At 45.4% G+C, this 19948-nt stretch overlaps 2 protein-coding genes and 1 long non-coding RNA gene across 7 annotated transcripts in view; 2 read left to right on the top strand and 1 right to left on the bottom strand.

The window, feature by feature from the left end:
* bicra (BRD4 interacting chromatin remodeling complex associated protein) overlaps positions 1-2976 on the top strand; it is an 81845-nt gene extending 78869 nt beyond the window's left edge. The window contains exons 10-15 of one of the 2 annotated variants that reach the window (XM_034168508.1): positions 126-290; positions 381-430; positions 523-671; positions 778-872; positions 973-1075; positions 1162-2976. In XM_034168508.1, coding sequence (XP_034024399.1) covers positions 126-290; positions 381-430; positions 523-671; positions 778-872; positions 973-1075; positions 1162-2939 — 2340 coding nt within the window. In that variant the 3' untranslated portion in view covers positions 2940-2976. Of the gene's footprint in view, positions 1-125; positions 291-380; positions 431-522; positions 672-777; positions 873-969; positions 1076-1161 lie in introns of both variants that reach the window. The other variant, XM_034168509.1, reaches the window with a different exon arrangement.
* Positions 2977-5927: 2951 nt separating this feature from the next.
* ehd2b (EH-domain containing 2b) lies at positions 5928-19891 on the top strand. 4 transcript variants are annotated; one of them, XM_034168512.1, is made up of 8 exons: positions 5928-6184; positions 6261-6327; positions 7330-7797; positions 7930-8106; positions 9111-9226; positions 18306-18718; positions 18860-19024; positions 19174-19891. In XM_034168512.1, the coding sequence occupies exons 3-8, from the start codon at positions 7577-7579 to the stop codon at positions 19720-19722; spliced, it is 1641 nt and encodes a 546-aa protein (XP_034024403.1). In that variant the 5' UTR covers positions 5928-6184; positions 6261-6327; positions 7330-7576; the 3' UTR covers positions 19723-19891. The 4 variants fall into 4 exon arrangements, with proteins under 4 accessions (XP_034024403.1, XP_034024402.1, XP_034024405.1 ...); XM_034168511.1 differs by having other exon boundaries at positions 5928-6327; XM_034168514.1 differs by having other exon boundaries at positions 5928-6327; positions 9111-9208.
* Positions 18872-19268, bottom strand: LOC117508701. The gene is made up of 2 exons (XR_004560168.1): positions 19150-19268; positions 18872-19094 (listed from the first exon to the last, which is right to left on the bottom strand). It is a non-coding gene; the product is annotated as an uncharacterized LOC117508701 (long non-coding RNA).
* Positions 19892-19948: the final 57 nt, after the last annotated feature.

Consider the following 19948-nt stretch of genomic DNA (forward strand, 5'->3'; position numbering starts at 1 on the left):
TGAACATTTCAAGGCATTCTATAATTATAACTTTATGCAAGTCCTTTCTTCTGTGCCTGACAGGAATGAACTGGGATTTGAACCAGCCAGTGAAGTGACCTTGTTCAGGTTGCTCTATTTCACAGACTCTGACCTTCTGTCTCATATCCCTGCAGGTTCAGCCAAAATCAGGAGTGATCAGCTCAGTTGGAGGGATGGGTCTGGGGAAGGGTGGGGTGCAGATACAGGTGTTAGGATCTGGTTTGACTCCAGTACCTGCTGCACAGCCCCCTGCTCCATTACAAACTCAGGTCAGTGTCCACATGCATGTAATGTCATACAAAACTGTAGACGTTTCTGTTTTCAGTACATTAATTTTCAGTGTCTTGTTGAAATCATAGACATCGACGATAAAGATGCCTTTCAGTGCAGAGCCCAGTAAAGAAGCCAGGTTAGTGTTACAGTCAGTTGCTGGTTTAGTAGGTTTAGATTTCTGTTCATGGGATTTTTGTAAATGGTATGTCTTTGTACCTACATCACTAGGATGTTAGAACAGCTAAGGAAACAGCAGGGTTCAGTGCTCCATCCAAACTACAGTGCTCCTTTCCACTCCTTTGAGGACACGCTTCATAGACTGTTGCCTTACCATCTCTACCAGGGAACTGCCAACTCTTCTCAAGACTATCAAAGAGGTAAGACGCAACTTATCCTTCATCATATCTGAAATATAACCTTTTAAACCTATAATCCAAGTTTCTTGACCTACTTTAACATTTGGAGCCATTATTCTGTCCCCAGTGGATGAGGAATTTGAGAGGGTCTCCTGCCACCTGCTGAAACGAACGCAGGCTATGCTGGATAAATATCGCTACCTGCTCTTTGCAGAGTCAAAGGTAACTTTATGAACCAGCATCTTCATTTTGTTTTTGATGGCTTCCTCTTACCCTTGAATTGATTTTGAACTGATGTTATGTGGTGTTTCAACCCGAGCAGAGACTGGGCCCCTCGGCAGAGATGGTGATGATCGATCGGATGTTCATTCAGGAGGAAAAGGTTGCATTGAGTCAGGACAAGATTTTGGCCAAGGAACGACCAGGTATGCCCTATCCAGAAAACCTTCACAGGTTGAAAGTTGTGGTTGTGTGTTCTCAGTGTGACAGTGATGTTTCTCTTTCATTGCAGAGGAGTTCATGGCCAATGCACGCATGATGGAGAGTGTTGCGGCTTCATTCAAACAGAAATCATCTTCTCTTGATCCCACCTTAGTGAGTGATGGGGTAGGAACAGCTACTCCAGCACCAACAGCTCCAACTCCAGTGCCTAATATTACGCCAAGTTTGTCCCCAGCTTCCGCTCCAACTCCTGCTGCAAATCCAGTACCTTCCACTGGAGCATTTACTACCCCGTTTCCCTCTACCAAACTGGTCATAAAGCAAGGCGGAGGAGGAGCTTCTGTGTCCTGGTCTAGTAGCTGCCCTTCAGCTCCTGCTACAGGAAGCAGACTGGTGGCTGAACCCGCCAGCCAAAGCTCCTCCTTCAGCCGTGCTCCAACATCATCAACATCTTACTCATCCACCACCTTCTCTTCTAACACCCAAGCAGCTGAAGATGACGATGCTCTCCCACAGCGAACCAGCAAACCGCCTATCAAGACTTATGAAGCTCGTAGGCGAATTGGCTTGAAGTTGAAAATCAAACAGGATCAGACAGGATTCAGTAAGGTGGTCCACAATACAGCCTTAGACCCAGTACACGCACCTCAACCTCAGCCCAGTAGCCAGTCCACGTCCCAATCTCACACTCAGTCAGAAGTTGCTTTGCAATGCCCAAAGGCTGATCCAGTAAGCCCCCCTTCTGTCATCAGGACTCAATCCCCAGTATGCACTGTTGCTTCCTCCTCGTCAGTCACAATAGCATCCACTCAGTCCAACCCACCACTAAGAGGCACTTCTCCCCACAAATCCACCCAGTCATCCTCTACCTCTTCTTCTCATACATGGTCATCATCCACCTCCTCTTCCATGCAGATGAATGGGACATTGGAGCACCACGAAGTGGGTGGAGTCAAACGCAGTCTTGCATCCACTCCTACTCCCCCACAGACCACCTGTCGCCTCCCGCTTCGAAAAACCTATCGGGAAAACATTAGTCCCCGTATCCGACCTGGTGTTCCAGGGGGAGGAGACGAGAGCCTGTCCTATCCCAGAGCCACACCGTCACCTCCCAGGCATGAGGCCTCCTCCCCCTCCTCAGATCGGACTGTGATTGCCAGTATGAAGGTTGAAAAAAGAGGCAGGGAGATCTCTTGCCCTCTGACAGAGTCTTGTAATGAAGGGGACCATTTAGGTGGTGCGATGCAGGGCCTAGACCAAGAAGCAGAGGTTTTTAACCGTGGCATCAAAACCTCACATCAGCATCACCTCCCACAGCTCCTAGACAGGGAGGGGGCGAAAGATAGAGGGGAGGACCACGCAGACCAAGAGACAGAGGTAGGTAACTACCGGAGATCAAGTGGAAAAAAGAGACAAGGGGCAGGTGGGACATTTCGAATGGACCAGCACGCACCTGGGCCTCCCTCTCCAGAGTCCACGTTCATAAGAGACTCTTTGCTTTCTGCCAAACGCTGCAAGTCAGACTCCCCTGACATGGATAATGCTAGCTTCTCTAGTGGCAGTCCTCCGGATGACTCTCTGAGCGAGAACCTGCAGTGTGCCATTGACAGCATCCTCAACCTGCAACAGGAGCCCTCTGTCCGCCCCCACCATAATAAAGGGGGCAGCAGCAGGACCCTACAACACCAAAGCCAGCGCACAGGGGGCTCGGCAATCTCGTCCAACAGATCCTCTGTTCCACCCTCCACCTCCTCTGCTGCTCCCTCGTCGTCCTCATTGGCCCAACGCCCTCAGGTTGGTGGCCGTGGCCACAACGGCAGCCTGGTGCCACAGACTCAAAGCAGATAACAGCCCCTCAGCCCCAGGCCAGACTGACACACGGGGGTTTAACGGCTGATGTGGGGCAGGGAGCACTGTGAAACAGGATCACTGTACAACTCTGCTAAGCTGTGTTGGCTTTGTCCATTTGAATTGTCCAGATGTTTCTTTGTCATTTACAGCCTGACTTGTTCCTGTGGTGGAATAAGTGAGAATGTAGGTGGAGGTAATACTGTCACACGCTTGCTGTGGTTAACAGGTATACACGCTCACCTGCTGTCTGCATGTGTTGTCTCAGCCAGGCTAAAGCAACAACTTTAAATTATCAGAGGTGGTTTTCTTTGTTGCCTCTCTACTTTTATTTGACCTTTTGTTTTCTCATTCAGCATTTATACATTCCTCTCATATGCCGTTCAATCATTTTTGTGTAAATGGTGACCCATTGCAAATCAACTTGTAAATGGTTGTCAAGCTCCAAAAACATGTTACTTTCAGCTGACAGAGGAGAGGGAAGTACAACTCGGTATACAAAAATATAATGGTGCCATATGAAAGTAGAAGTGACTAATTTCTGTGTTAAAGGGACGTCCACAACAAAATCATTGAAGCTCCTGAATCCTAGTTCTCAGTCCCTTGGCATTGTTTTGTTTTGAAAGCGTGTATGTCCAACTTTTCAAAACAAGAAAAATTTAGTGTAGCTTAAAGCCCCTGTCATTACAGATGGCACATGCGTGGCATTTAGTGGCAAGTGTAGCACTCCCCACCAAACTCGCCACTATCTGCCTCTAGCACGTTACGTGGTTACTGGCACTCACTAAGGTGAGGGGAATGTCTTAAACATGACCAAAACACTCACCACTCAGTTTCACTCAGCGCCCCTTACACACCATTAATACCCCTAATCCACAGAGCACCGTTCCTTCCCGTTTCATACCGTTTCATCCTAAATAGCAAATCGGGGCATGTTTTGAAGCATCATAGTAACTTCTTGATCCATCTTTTGTCAATCTTGAACAAACTTGATATACGTGGTAGTTGCGGTCGTCGGCAGCAGCTTTGAAAGCAGGGTGAAATTTTCAAGCTGTTCAGAAATTTCATCCTGATTTGACAAATTTGCGTCATTATGCGGTCATTTCTGGGTGTTCGTAAGCTTAATCGTATCAGTCGTGTTAAAACATCTTTAACCGGCGTAGTCCCAGTAAGTACAGCTTGAAACTTGTTTGATTGTGCTCCATCTGGGTAAAAAGTTGAAGCAAAAGCAGCGTTTGTTGCAGTTCTGCCTGAGAATGCAGCCGGACGCAGCTTTACTTTTGGTTTCAAGTGGGTTGCCAGATATGTGCTTTATAAGCCAGCCAGTTGCCAGGTCTGCGCTTTATATGCCAGCCTGATGGGAGGCATGCTGGAGTCAGCTGTTTCATCTCATTTTAGGGTGTAACGTGTCGTCTGTGTGACGGGTTGTTCAAAAACTCCCAAGTCCACAATAAAATGGGAGGACAAATCAAAGTTGATTAAACACTGACCAGGAAGCAGCAGACAACAGCCCGGTTTTACACACAACATTAAACACAACTGAGTGCCGTGCACACAGCACTGGTGTGCTACACTTGTCAGCACTCGCCTGCAATGTCTGTGATTGCCGGTGAGTATAGTGCACACGTCATTGGCGTGCTGTGCTTGTTGGCACTCATCTTCAATACCGGCGACAACCAGCGAGTGTAGCATGTCAGTGGTTGCCACACACATGCATTCTGTGTGACAGGGCCTTCTAACTATGATTTTTGGGTCATTGTTTTGCACTTGAACAATTAAAGATTGTCCATTTATGAAAGGATAACTCAGATTTTATACTTAATCAGTACGAACAAAACCAACAACTGATTAGATATTCTCCAGTGTATTTAGGATTCAATAATTACTTTAGACCATAAGTTTAAAAATGGAGATTCGGGGGGTAAATGCTCCTATCATAGAATGAATTGTGCCTCATTCTCCAGCATTTCTTATAATCCTGAACTGTTGTTAAATGCCAAGGAATTAATTCTAAGAAATAATGAAACATCTCTCTTTCCTGTGTCAGATGTTGAAATGTTTTCTTTGTTGTGGCGGGGGGGGGGGGGGGGGGTCATTTTTCAGACCACTCCTTCACACCCCCACCCCACTGTTGGTTTGTGATGTCTGGTTCGGACTTGTTGTGTTTTCGTCAGTAGGGGGCAGGCCAGTTTTAAAAGTTGAGGTTAACTCTTGTCAGTTTGATGAGTTCATCTTGGTGCTGTCCCCTCCCTCCTTTGCATTGTATTTCTTTTTCTTTTTTTAATTTTCCTTTTACGTATCCTGGTGGACAATTTCAACACAAATGCAGCACAAGCAATGAAATGGAAAAAAGGAACAATAATAATGTACAAAAGACTGTAAGAGAATTTGAAGTATAGTATTACAGATTAATTTTGTATTGTATTTATTGTGTATAATGACACTTTTTAAAAACAAATGTACATTTAGTAAAACTGTAAATTAAACTTTGCTTCTTTTATCAAGCACAGTTTTCTTGTGTTTTGTTCATCTGGTTAAAGAGCGACTTGATCTTCAGGCCACATTCTTTCTGATGACTGATGTCTTACAAGAACTGTGTGATTATAGTCAGGAGGGGCTGGCGGTGGGGATTTTTGGGGGCATGTTCTGTCAGACAGCCAGCAGGTGGTGTATAGAAGTGGAAAAGTAGAGTTGGCCTGTGACTTTCATCCCCTGAGGGTTCACAAAGTTTGGGAGGAGCAAAAGAATCATGAGCAAGAAAACCTCATGACTGTGTATGCTGCACGTTCCCATCAGTGAAGCAAAAAAAAAAAAAGCTTAAGCTGCAACATGAAGGTGGCAATATATAAAAACATTAACATGCATTAATTATTCTGTTAGATTATGTCATTGAATTAAAACAAAAACTAGACCCCACCCATATTTATTCACAACCCCCTGTTCCAGGTCCACGCCCCCTGGAACCAGATCAGCTCATCCCTGCCCTGTGCAATTTTAATGCTGCCCACAATGTTGCCAGGCATCTCTGGAGGAGGAGGTGCATTCAGTTAGAACAGAGGAGAGACAGAGAAGAGTTGGTCTCTGTGTGGTGCCGATGTGTGTGTTTGCCTTGAGCTCCTTCAGCAAGCAGAGGGAGGACGTTTGCCAGACCCAGAGCTCATCTGAAGTCCATTAAACCCCGGAGAAGAAGGGTCCTCTGTAATCTGCCTTGACACTCCACCACGGGCTCCTATTTGCTGACAGAGGTACACCCATACATGTAGCAGCAACTCCTCCAGCACTCTGACTGCTTTTCTCTCCTCAAGTCGAAATATTTTCCAGAGGGGAAGACGAGAGGGAGGGAGAGACGGATCACAGTGCGTGAAGTCAGCCCTTGCTTCTTAATTTGGTAAATATGTACTTTTTTTCCATTTTTAAATACAGTAGAATTCTTGTCAGATCTTGTAATGTTTACTGCTACATAGATTTATACGGGAAAGAAAAGTAGGCCTCTAGTATCTGATCTGTGCAACTATATTTAGGACAGAATAAAGTGGGAAAACTTAATGTCTGTTTTTTTTCCCATATTTCAAAATACATAGCTGCAGATCCTAATTGCTGCTGCATGCTGGAATATTGTTTCCACTCCAAAACTGTACCAGTTGTGGTACATGAAGCCACAAGGCATTTTCCACCATTCTAAAAGTTAAGAAAATGTTCCCAACGTGAACATTTCATTTGTAAGTGGGTTGTAACAGCTCTGACCTGACTTAGTTTTTACAACTTTTCTCTCCTCATCGTGTAAAGGCAGTGGCATTTTTGAATGCCTCTCCTGTGAATCTCCAGAATTTGCCATTTTAACAGGCGATCTCTTCCACTACTGGTCTTGTGACATGTAAGGGGTGTGCTGCTTGGTCTCTGGACAGAATTAGCTTTTATTCCAGTTCAAATTGGATTTGTGAGACAGAATTTCTTCATAGATGAATTCACGTCTGCTCCGGTTGCTGCTTTGTGCCTATGATAGTTAATCTACTGTTGCTGTTTGTATAAATTAAGTTTTTAAAAAAAATGGCTTGACTGTTTGCATACAAGGGGTTGTCTGAAGAAGGCATGTGTTTGCATGAAGAGCCATGTATGTTTCATGTTCTGATGAGAACAGCTGTAGGAGATCAAAGGAATGTCTCCCTCTTGGCTGTAAAGAAACGGCCTGCGCAAATCCTGATGCAGGGCTGGGTCTGTAACTTTTTCAGCCTGAATACCAGCTTTTCCAAACATGCACTGACAGTGCTAGACAGGCTCACTGCAGAGTCCACATCCACACTCATTCTTCACCAGGTCATGTGGTTGTGAAGTTAAGATTTTGCTTTCCCCTTTGGCCTTCTCCCCGTCTCCTTTTCTCTTCGTGTTTCAGAGACATTACCTTGTCAGCACGGGGGCTGTTTTCAAAAGGCAACGACTCCAACTTCAAACACAAAACTCTTACCATAACTCGTAGCTTATACAGAGGTGGTTTCCAGGACAAGCGTGCAACGTTTACGTAAACACAGGAAACAGCTGACACTTTTCCAGAGAATCGACCTAAAGAGATAAAGCTCGGAGCAAGAGACACGGCTGAGGGTGATTTCTGTGAAACAAAACCTACTGCTCCACAAGTCGAGATGTCTCGTTGGGGGCGAAAAAATGTGAAGAAGGCGCCTGAGGTGATCCGTACTGTGACGGAAGGACTGAAGTCCCTGTATCGTAAGAAGCTGCTGCCACTGGAGCAGTACTACGGTTTCCACGACTTCCACTCTTCCTGTCTGGAGGACGCAGACTTTGATAATAAGCCCATGGTGCTGGTCGTGGGGCAGTATTCTACAGGAAAGACGACATTCATCAAGTAAGCAGTGCATCAAACACGTAGTGATCAAAGTGCAATAGGCAGTAATTAGAAGAGCATCGAGGTGTAGGAAACCTAAACTGGCTGAATTTGGTGTTTATTGGCTAACTGGAGAGGCTGTGTGATTGACAGGTATCTGTTGGAGCAGGATGTTCCAGGGAGCAGGGTGGGGCCCGAGCCCACCACCGACTGCTTCACTGCCATCATGCACGGGGATGTGGAGGGAGTCATTCCCGGGAACGCCCTCATTGTAGATCCGAACAAGCCTTTCCGCAAGCTCAACCCGTTTGGAAACACTTTCCTCAACAGGTGGGTACAGGAACTCTTTCACACAGTATTGTGCAATGAATCCAGATAAATGCAGCACAAATGGACAGATGATTAGAGTGAACTCTGAGCAGGAGCAGGGAGGGACAGATAACAGAAATGCTTGCTTTTTTTTTCTTTTTTTTTAACTATGGAATTTCAAGTCCTTGTGCCAAATTTCAGAGCAGGGAGGCAGTTGCCTTATTTGTGGAAAAATGGAGATGGGGAGCGATATCACTGATGAAAGCGAATGTGCTCAAACAGGAAGTGAAATGTGCGCAAGTTTAAACAAAAGGTCAGTGGGCTGTTCAGCCGCTCTGGACAAAGACAAAGTGGGCGACTCCGTCATGTTTAGGCGATGTGTAAAGGAAACCTCAACAGTGAGGTTCTTTCCTCCACTGTGTTTACAATCTGAGCTGCCAGCTTTCTGAAGACTTTCCACTGGTGTAAAGTCAGAGAACTGTGGAAGTCGCTCGCGACACACACACACACACACAATAAGGTCCTTTTAGTACCTGGAAACATCCATCTGTATCCTTTGATGGAGCTCCATAGAGTAGACTGTGTAGATGCGGTGCCAGTTTTCCGATGTGGTTCCCTTCTCCCTTGACAGGGCGTATTTGCGCATCTCCTTTTTGCTTTTACTTCCTGTTCTGGGAACCTGAGGCCTCGTTAAGTTCGTAAGCCACAGGAAGCCTTCTTGTTGTTCTAAGCCACACATCATTAGTGGCCTTATTGTTTGATTCTGGCAGTTGTGGTCATTTTCCGTCAGGAAACCCAAAGTACTGCAAGGCCCGCTTTCACACAATGGCCTGCAGTGGGAGGGGAGGGGTGCAGAGGGGGCAGCTTCCAATCTGCTTTTTAGTTTCTTTCATTTTTTTTTTATAACTGTAACGGATATGGCATCTAGACTGCCAGAACATGTTTCACACCCCTGACCTCTGTGGCCCTGGTACTGTCGTGTAATGATCTGTGTGACTCTCGCCCTGTCTGCTGACGACCTCCAGGTTCCAGTGTGCTCAGATGACCAACCAGGTCCTGGAGAGTATTAGCATCATCGACACGCCGGGCATCCTGTCAGGGGCGAAGCAGAGAGTGAGCCGAGGTGAGGGGAGTGGCAAAGGTGAGGAGGGGGCACTGGGGGAGTGGGCGCCTGCGGAGAGACAAACCCCGGAATGCCAGCTCACAAACGCATCTCCTCGCCACGGCTGCCTAACCCATGGGACTGATGTGCTGTGTGACACAATAACACTAGGCAGAAGGACAAGCACAAATCTCAGCAGTACACCAAGCGGCAACAAAACCATAATCAGAGTACAGAAAGAATTCTGTCAGCAAAAGTGGAGAAATGTACTGCTGAGACTCAACCATCATCATCATCATCACTGCCGTCATCGCTCACTCATTAGTTTTCACTCACCTTTTTAGAAAAACATACATCTGAGCTTTTAATAACTCATGTGCGCCGGACTAACATCATGTTAGTGCAAATTAAACCCTCAAATGTTTGACTAGACTTCTGTGAGATTATATAATAACATTTTACATTTGAATAGGTACAGCATTATTTTATTTAAGGTGGTAGAGAAGCCTGAATCTTCGACTGGACTGGGTTGCTTGACGCGAGGACGTTTCGCTTCAAATCGCAGAAGCTTCCTCAGCTAAAATTCTTGCTCTGGTAGTCTGACGTTTGTCTCTCTACAAGTCCAGTCGAAGATTCAAGCTTCTCTACTATGGAAACCACCTGGACAACTGAGAGCCTACACAGAAACTTTATTTAGGGTGGTTTAGTGAGATGAAACAATGCTGCTTGGATGAAAACTACTTTCAGCCTAACTGAATGAGTGATTCCAGAGTCGTAGCAGTTTATCCATCGATGCTTTAGTCACACTTTTCTTGTGCATATGGTAACTTCAAACGTATCTGATTTTCACTGTATTTGAATCGGATAGCCTAAATCAGTGTGTCTCAGACAGGTTTAAAATCCAGCATGATCAGGTTTCTCCAAGACCCTCTAAGGCCCGCCCCCTTTACCGACCAGAGTGTTGATTATTGTCATTTGTTATCTCCCAACAGACATAGTTGTTTGATTGTTTGTTTTCTGAAATTAGCTGATGTCTTTTCACATGCCTACCGTAACCAATCAGCCAAAAAGTTTATATTGGGATTTATATAAATGATAAACCTTCCAGCTTTAAATTGTGAAAGCAGAAGTTAATAACAATCCAAGTTCCAATTGTCATGTTTAAAAAAGGTTGTGTCTTAAATTTTAATCCCACATCTCCTGTTTCCACATGTATTTACTGTAGAATATTGTTAATTGTATGTACATCTTCTTAATTTTAAGTTTTATTTATATTTTTTCTCTATGTAACACTTGCTTTGACAATGTAAACGTATGTTTCCCATGTCAATAAAATTCCATTGAAATTGAAAATTGATAGACAGGGAGAGACAGACACAGAGAGGGATCTTAAAGATGCCATACAGGTGCAATAACTCAGGCAGGATACCATCAGTGGTCTCAAGTGAATCAACAGCACAGCTCTTCCAGGCAAGTTGAAGCTCAGTTGCTTTCAGTTTGGGCTGCTGCTCCGCCTCATGTGGCCAGTTTCCATCTGTGAGGTCACCCTATCACACGCCAATCGACTGGAGCGATTGGTGAATGCGTACGTAAAGAAATGGCTAGGATTACCCAGGTGCCTCGGCAGTGTGGGCCTGTACGGTAACGGAGCCCTCTCCCTGCTAATCTCAAGCTGTGGAGGAGTACAAATGCTCTAAAGCAAACTTTGAAATGACCCTCACAGAATCCTGGGATCCTCTCGTCAGAGGAGCTGCTCCCACTTTAGCCACAGGGAGAAAGTGGAGGCCAGGTCCAGCAGTGGCACAGACAAAGTCCATTATAAGACACCACAACCACATGGTAGAAGGCTACCACAGCTGAACGCTGGCGACTGGTGGTTGATGAGGTGCGCCACCTGGAGGAAGCAGGCAGGTGTGCCAGACCTGTGTCCCAAACCAAGTAAGGCCATTGGATGAGGTGGGATGGTGTTGAGAAGAGGAAGATGACTTGAAGTGAGCTGTGGAACATGGACTCTGATATGTTGCTCTCTGCAACCAATCTACATCTCTGGTTTGGAGAGGATCCGGCCTTTCTCCAGTGTCTTGCCCCAGCAACCCTGAAACACATCCTGGTGGGATACAAGACAAGCCTTATCCAAGGCAGATATACCTGGCGCCACAAGCAAGTGCTGAAGTGCCTAACTGCTGCACTGGAGCCCAAGAGGGTAACTGTCAATGCCATGCCCTTAGAAGCCCAGACTACCTTCCAGCAACCAATATCTGTCGTCCAGGAAGGGGAAAAACGGTCGACCAACCGATTGCCTACAGACGCATGTCCATTGAATGCAGTCCAGGATTGGGAAATGCGGGTAGACCTAAATCAGATGCTCACATTCCGACCTGAAATTGCAGCAATCAACCTGAGCCCAGACCTAGTGCTTTGGTCCAAATCCTGCTGAGATGTCTTCATCGTGGAGCTGACAGTTCCTTGGGAGGAAGCTATCGATGAGACATTTGAAAGGAAAAGGTTACGATATGCAAACTTAGCTACTGAAGCAGAGGATCAGGGCTGGAAGGTGTGTCCAGTGTGTCCAGACATGTGTCCAGTGGAAGTCGGTCACAGGGGGCTTTGTAGCTAGTTCGACCACAAGGCTACGGAAGGAGGTTGTAATCAGAGGAAAAGCACTGCGGAGGACCATCAACGAGGCTGCAGCTACTGTCGAGAGAAGCAGTCGCTGGCTGTGGCTGAAGTGGAGGGAGATGATATGGGGTGCAATGTGACCTCGTGGAGTCTCCAGTGCGACACACACACACACCCAGGCGTGATCAGCCTGTGGTGGTCCAGCCTCAGGTGAGGGTGTATTGTGATAAAAGACCGAAACACCCAATGAAGCCGGGGTGCACAACTGATGATGTGTGGTATTGAAGGCACCAGGTGGACATCCCTCAATCCAACCCCAGTCGAGAGGAAATCCTCATCAAGAGCACCGTACCGATTATCAAAGGACTCTAACATCTAGTCCGAGCAAGAAAACGTTTGCTTTGACAATGTAAACATATGGTTCCCATGACAGTAAAGCTCCACTGAAATTGAGAGACAGACAATGTTTGTCTGTCTCTGTCTCTCTCTCTCTCTGTGTCTGCCTCTCTCTCCATCTGTCTCTGTGTCGCTCTGTCCATCTATCTCTGTGTCTCTTTCCATCTGTCATTGTCTCTGTCTCTCCATCTGTCTCACTTTCTGTCTGTCTCACTTTCTATCTTGGTCTCTCTGTCTCTGTTTGTCTCTCTCTCTCTCTCTCTCTCCATCTGTCTCACTTCTTTTTGTTTCTCTCTGTCTTTCTGTCTGTTTCTCCATCTCACTTTCTATTGCTGTCTCTCTGCCTGTCTCTGTCTTTCTGTCTCACTTTCTCTCTCTGTCTGTCTCTGCTCTCTCTCTCCATCGCTCTCTCTGTCTGTCTCTCCATCTGTCTCACTTTTTTCTGCTTCTCTCTCTTTCTGTCTCTGTCTCTCCATCTGTCTCACTTTCTGTCTGTCTCACTTTCTATCTTGGTCTCTCTGTCTCTGTTTGTCTCTCTCTCTCTCACTCTCCATCTGTCTCACTTCTTTTTGTTTCTCTCTGTCTTTCTGTCTGTCTCTCCATCTCACTTTCTATTGCTGTCTCTCTGCCTGTCTCTGTCTTTCTGTCTCACTTTCTCTCTCTGTCTGTCTCTGCTCTCTCTCTCCATCGCTCTCTCTGTCTGTCTCTCCATCTGTCTCTGTCTCTCCATCTGTCTCACTTTTTTCTGTTTCTCTTTCTGTCTCTGTCTCTCCATCTGTCTCACTTTTTTCTGTTTCTCTCTCTTTCTGTCTCTGTCTCTCCATCTGTCTCACTTTCTGTCTGTCTCACTTTCTATCTTGGTCTCTCTGTCTCTGTTTGTCTCTCTCTCTCTCTCCATCTGTCTCACTTCTTTTTGTTTCTCTCTGTCTTTCTGTCTGTCTCTCCCTCTCTCTCTCCATCTGTCTCACTTCTTTTTGTTTCTCTCTGTCTTTCTGTCTGTCTCTCCATCTCACTTTCTATTGCTGTCTCTCTGCCTGTCTCTGTCTTTCTGTCTCACTTTCTCTCTCTGTCTGTCTCTGCTCTCTCTCTCCATCGCTCTCTCTGTCTGTCTCTCCAACTGTCTCTGTCTCTCCATCTGTCTCACTTTTTTCTGTTTCTCTCTCTTTCTGTCTCTGTCTCTCCATCTGTCTCACTTTTTTCTGTTTCTCTGTCTCTCCATCTGTCTCACTTTCTGTCTGTCTCACTTTCTGTCTTGGTCTCTCTGTCTCTGTCTCTCTCTCTCTCTCTCCATCTGTCTCACTTCTTTTTGTTTCTCTCTGTCTTTCTGTCTGTCTCTCTCTCTCTCTCTCTCCATCTGTCTCACTTCTTTTTGTTTCTCTCTGTCTTTCTGTCTGTCTCTCCATCTCACTTTCTATTGCTGTCTCTCTGCCTGTCTCTGTCTTTCTGTCTCACTTTCTCTCTCTGTCTGTCTCTGCTCTCTCTCTCCATCGCTCTCTCTGTCTGTCTCTCCAACTGTCTCTGTCTCTCCATCTGTCTCACTTTTTTCTGTTTCTCTCTCTTTCTGTCTCTGTCTCTCCATCTGTCTCACTTTTTTCTGTTTCTCTGTCTCTCCATCTGTCTCACTTTCTCTGTCAGTCTCTCTCTGTTTGTCTGTCTAACTGCCTGTCTCTGCCTCTCTGTCTCATTTTCTCTCTGTCTGTCTCTGTTTCTCTGTCTGTCTCTCTCTCTCCAGCTGTCTCTCCTTCCATCTGTCTGTGTGTCTCTCGCTCTGTCTCTCTCTCTGTCTCTCTGTCCATCTGTCTCTGTCTCTCTCTGTTGCTCTCTCTCTGTCACCATCTATCTCTGTGTCTCTATGTCTGTGTTTCCATCTGTCATTGTGTCGGTCTCTCTGTCTCTCTCTCCAGCTGTCATTGTGTCTGTCTCTGTCTCTCTCTCCATCTGTCATTGTGTCTGTCTCTTTTTGTCTCTCCATCTCTCTTTGTCTGTGTCTCTCAATTTCACTGGAGCTTTATTGACATGGGGAACATATGTTTACATTGTCAAAGCAAGTGTTACATAGAGCAAAAAATTACAATTAAGAAGATGTGCGGACAGTTAACAATATTCTACAGTAAATAAATTTGTAAACAGGAGATGTGGGATTGAAATAATAAAAATTGTGCTTTTGGTGTACTAGTATACTATCCTATAAAATGTGTTATACATAAAGTGACATAGCAGTTTAATGTCCTGTTTTGGGTTTACGGTGATTTATGTGCTGGGTGCTCAGTGTGATGCCCACCGGCAGGTTACTGAAGATGGCTGTAGATGTAGATGACCGTTGCTCCTTTTATTCTTGTTGCAGCAGCTCACAAACCTTGCTGCTGTGTTTGCACATTGTTGTACTTCACCCAACAGATACAGAAGTTTGACCATGTTGGTCATGCTCTCAAAGTCTTTTTGGGTGTTTGTGATCTGTGGGAAGAACGTGTCTCTGATGTCTTGGTACAGCAGGCAGGAGGTTAGGAAGTGCAGCTCGTGTTGTGATCAGCGGGTGCACCGTCTGTCTTCTTTGGAGAACCAGGTCTGTCTGTGGCGGCCTTTCTCCACAGCGAGCCTGTGCTCACTGAGTCTGTACATGGTCAAGGATTTCTTGAGCTTTGGGTTGGTCACAGTGCTCAGGTATTCTGCCACAGAGTGCTGTCTGTTTAGGGTCAAATAGCATTCCAATTTACTCTGATTTTTGGTTGATTTTTTTTTTTTTTTTTTTCTCCCAATGCGTCACACAGTTTTCTTTTTGTTTTCTTATAATTTGGTTTCGTCTAACAGGGTTTGTGTTTGTGTAGAGTCCCTGAACCAGGTGGCTGAGGGGCATCTCTCTACAGTCTCTCCGTTGATCAGGGCTTTGTTATGGAGCGTACTGTGGTTGCTGTTTTTTTAAGGTGATCATAAAATTTAATTGCTCCTTTTTGAAATTTAATAATTAGTGGGTATCATCCTAATTCTGCTCTGCATGCATTATTTGGTGTTTTCCGTTGGACACGGATGATGGATTTGCAGAATTCTGCATGCACAGTCTGAATTTGGTGTTTGTCCTATTTTGTAAAATCTTGGTTGGCGAGTGGGTCCCAGACATCGCAACCATAACAAGAAATGGGTTCCATGATGGAGTCCAATATTTTGAGCCAGATTTGAATTGGGATGTCTACTTTGATGTTCTTTTTGATGGCATGAAAAACTCTTCTTGCCTTGACTCTCAGGTCATTTACAGCTTTGTTGAAATTCCCTGTGGTGCTGATGTTTATTCTGAGGTAGGTGTAATTCTTTTTTGTGTGTTCTAAGGCCGTCTTATCCAGGAAGAAATGATATTTGTGTGACTGGAAGCTGGGTCCTTTTTGGAATATCATAACTTTTGTCTTGGTTGGCGTCATTGTCAAGGCTCAGGTTTGGGAGAAATTGTGTAGAAGGTCAAGTTGTTGTAGCCCTGCTTTGGTTGGAGACAGTAACACCAGGTCATCTGCAAAAAACAGGCATATCTCTCTCTCTCTCTCTCTCTCTCTCTTTCTCTCTCTCTCTCTCTCTCTCTCTCTCTCTCTCTCAGCGAGGAGGTTCGCGGAGTTGATGTACCTGAAATATGATGTCATGGTTGTAGGAAACTCCACTCAGCTTTAATATATTTATCTATAACTGGCATAGTTTGCCAAGAAATTTGCTCTTTAGAATGCTGAAACAACACATCAGGGCTGTAAAAAAAAATTTTGGACACACAACGGACTCTCTGAACTTTGTGATCTCATGAAGGATGTTACAAGCCCTGACACGAGGTAGCACGTCGTCCCGCTGTACATCTGAAAATGTGACTGACAACTGGTTTTACACATGCACAGCTGTAAAACAACAAAACAAGTCTGATTAATGGGTTAGATGTACCGAAGAAATCAAAGTATTGGGGAGAAATCCAGGTGTGTTAATACGATTCCTCATAATCAGGTAACGGTCAATAATCTGATAGGAACCGTATTTTTATGTGCATGTAAACGGGGCCAGTGATCGCACACATCGTTTGGCGAGCGACATGGCTACTGCTGTCAGCGACTGATTTCAAGGAGTGGAGAAAACTCTGATGAAAAAACTTGCAATACCGAAGCTGTGCCTTGTGACTTCTGATCAAAAAACTGATGTCTGCTCCAGATAGTTTCATCAAGTATTTTCCAACCCATGATGAGCCACAAAGAACCATCAGTGCAAGGAAAATACCTGTTGTTACCCTCAGGCCATGGTCTCCTCATATGCTATCAAAGTAATAGGGTTGATTTTGTTTTTTGGTGAGAGGGTGAATTCAGAGGACTTCCCAACATGCCAGACCATAACCAGTGATCGTTCTGACAACTACCTGAAGCAGTTATGCAAAGCTATACACATGAAACGCCCATAGAAAAAATGACAAAAGGTGTTGTGTTGCCATGGATACTGCATGTGAATGAGGCCTCAAACTTCAACCACCCCCAGACACTCCTTATTTGGCAACATGTGTTTCCAAACAAGAAGAAACAGGCAGCAGGAAACTGCTTTCAACCTCATAATGAAGTAATTTCCACTGTTCAGGACTTTATTAAGTCAGGTCAGGTCGTGAGCTGGTGCCGCACGTTTCTACATCCAATGGACTACAGAACCACTTTAGCTTCTGGATGGCAAACGTCCAGGTAGACAACCAGTCCATCCCCACCTCTCAAATGTAGCCATCTATCTACCACTGTCAAGTGAAATGTGGGTGTCCTCTCGGCTTTTTACTGTTGCTAAGGTCAAGAACAATGAGGCCTCTGTGTACTGGATCACACCCAGAGAAATGCGCCACATGGCCAATATGTTGTAGCTAATGTTACATCACAACGCAACTTGTCATATCCGAGTCTCCTCAATTAACCATTTTTTTAAACAGTCATTCCAGCCAATCCTCCAAAGGGACCTCGTACCAAAAGCATTGGTTGGTTGCATTCCTGTAGGACATTGGGGTTAGTGTCTTACAACCACACAGTAAGACATGAAGCATCAGGACATTGAAGACTTGGACCTTCAGTCTCTCACAAAGGTATCAGAATTTTTGCAGGGCAGGAGTTCAGGTACTTCTGTGTATCACTGGCAGGCATTTGTGAACTCAATGCGAAAGGGCTTCATAGCTAGGCTCAAAATCTTTCATCCAACTCTGTTACAGTATACTTTAATCAAATCAAATCAATTTTATTTATATAGCGCCAAATCACAACAGTCACCCCAAGGTGCTTTATATTATAAGGCAAAAGCCATACAATAATTACAGAAAAACCCCAACGGTCAAAACGACCCCCTATGAGCAAGCACTTGGCGACAGTGGGAAGGAAAAACTCCCTTTTAACAGGAATAAACCTCCAGCAGAACCAGGCTCAGGGAGGGGCAGTCTTCTGCTGGGACTGGTTGGGGCTGAGGGGAGAGAATCAGGAAAAAGACATGCTGTGGAAGAGAGCAGAGATCAATCACTAATGATTAAATGCAGAGTGGTGCATACAGAGCAAAAAGAGAAAGAAACACTCAGTGCATCATGGGAACCCCCCAGCAGTCTAAGTCTATAGCAGCATAACTAAGGGATGGTTCAGGGTCACCTGATCCAACCCTAACTATAAGCTTTAGCAAAAAGGAAAGTTTTACTTTAGCAGGAAAATGAATGTCAGACATGGATAGGGTGAACGCACCATCATATATCTTTTTGGTTCTGCTCAAGACTGGACCCAAAGATATACCCCAATGTCTTAATTACAGTGCTGTCATTTGACACGTCCATCAACACAGTCACTAGGCCACGAACACCTAAACATTGCATGGGTCGTTCAGACAGAGGGAATGGCTATCATTACAATCAGACATTGTTTAGTATTCTGTACTCATGAAGTTCACAGGTCAGCAGGTGCAATCAGTAATGTGGCTCAGTGCCCTGATGCATTTGTAGTGTGGGATTGACGGATACAGAAAGAATGGGCGTGTATCTGGATTGACCTTATTTCCTCTCCTGACTGCTGAATTTGATTACTTGCACACTACATATATATCATTCATGAACATCTTAGTAATTTGTCCTTTGTCTACTAAACAGGCTATGATTTCCCAGCTGTGCTGCGCTGGTTTGCAGAGCGTGTGGACCGCATCATCCTCCTGTTTGATGCCCACAAACTGGAGATATCAGATGAGTTCGCTGAGGCCATCGGTGCTCTGAAGGGCAACGAGGACAAGCTGCGTGTGGTTCTCAACAAGGCAGACATGGTGGGCACTCAGCAGCTGATGCGTGTGTACGGCGCACTCATGTGGTCCCTGGGGAAAGTGTTTGGCACGCCAGAGGTGCTGCGCGTCTACATCGGCTCCTTCTGGTCAGAGCCACTGCTGGTTACGGACAACCGCAAATTGTTTGAGCTGGAGGAGGAGGACCTGTTTACTGACATCCAAAATCTTCCGCGCAACGCCGCCTTGCGCAAGCTCAATGATCTGGTCAAAAGGGCACGTCTGGTTAGGGTGGGTGACTTAGTATTTTTACAGATTAATATTCCTGAAACCTGTTGTAACCTAAATAGACAAATTAAGGCAAAACGACTGAGATCGCAAAGATAGGCCAAACTTTTATCAACTTCTTTGCTGCACTTTCTCAAATTGCAGGTTCATGCCCACATCATCAGCTATCTGAAGCAGGAGATGCCATCTGTCTTCAGGAAGGACAATAAAAAGAAGGCTCTGATCCACCAGCTGCCAGTTATTTTTGCTAAGATCCAGCTGCAGCACAACATTTCTGCTGGAGACTTCCCAGACTGCGATAAAATGCGGGTTGGTGAAAAAATCTGTTGGATTCCACAATCTGAGACACACATGCTTGAAGGGTTTTCTTTAATGTCCTCTAAACTGTATTTAAACATGAAAGTGAACATATTTAATAATGGCTAATAAAATACATTTTTAATCCTTTGTTTTTAAAGGAGCAACTGATGGTTCATGACTTCACAAAGTTCAAGACCTTAAAGCCAAATCTGATGACAGCCCTGGATGAGTTGCTTTCTGTTGACATAGCCAAACTGATGCCCCTCCTGCGGCAGGAGGAGCTGGAAGCAGGTGACCAACCAGGTGTGCAGGGCGGTGCCTTCCTGGGAACCCGTGCCGGGCCATTCACAGAAGTTGACCTCTTCGCTGAGGAGAATGAAGACGAATGTGAAGAAGAGGAAGACTGGGTGGTGACCAAAGACAAGGCCAAATACGATGAAATCTTCTATAACCTCGCTCCTAGTGAGGGTAAGCTGAGTGGCACCAAGGCTCGGGACTGGATGGTGAGCTCTCGCCTGCCCAACTCAGTACTGGGTCGCATCTGGAGGCTGTCTGATGTAGACCGTGATGGTATGCTGGATGATGAAGAGTTTGCCCTTGCCAGCCACTTAATTGAGGTCAAGCTGGAGGGCCGTGGTCTGCCCCCGGAGCTCCCCAACCGCCTGATCCCACCCTCCAAACGCAGGCAGAAAGGTTCTGATGCATAGGCATGTCTCACAGACTCCTCTCTTATTGGCTGTCACACTTACTGTATGCTACTGTATCTGTTTACTCCTTTCCATCCAGACCCTTGACAAAATGCAATTTGAAAAGGTTTCAGCTTGACACTGCGGTTGATCTTGCACAGGGGACCATATAGTGCAGCAGATAGGAAAATATTCACAGAGGAATCCTTCAAATTCTGATGCAAGCAGCAAAGTTGGCACAAATACT

This window comes from Thalassophryne amazonica, chromosome 4 (genome assembly GCF_902500255.1).
Source record: "Thalassophryne amazonica chromosome 4, fThaAma1.1, whole genome shotgun sequence".
NCBI classification, from domain to species: domain Eukaryota; kingdom Metazoa; phylum Chordata; class Actinopteri; order Batrachoidiformes; family Batrachoididae; genus Thalassophryne; species Thalassophryne amazonica.

What these genes read in the sequence shown, in the direction of transcription:
- ehd2b (XM_034168511.1), top strand. Translation starts at nt 7,577, where the DNA reads ATGTCTCGTTGGGGGCGAAAAAATGTGAAGAAGGCGCCTGAGGTGATC. An exon ending in AGGTGAGGGGAGTGGCAAAG is followed by an intron (nt 9,227 to 18,305) that starts GTGAGGAGGGGG and finishes TCTACTAAACAG; the next exon opens with GCTATGATTTCCCAGCTGTG. An exon ending in AAAGGGCACGTCTGGTTAGG is followed by an intron (nt 18,719 to 18,859) that starts GTGGGTGACTTA and finishes CTCAAATTGCAG; the next exon opens with GTTCATGCCCACATCATCAG.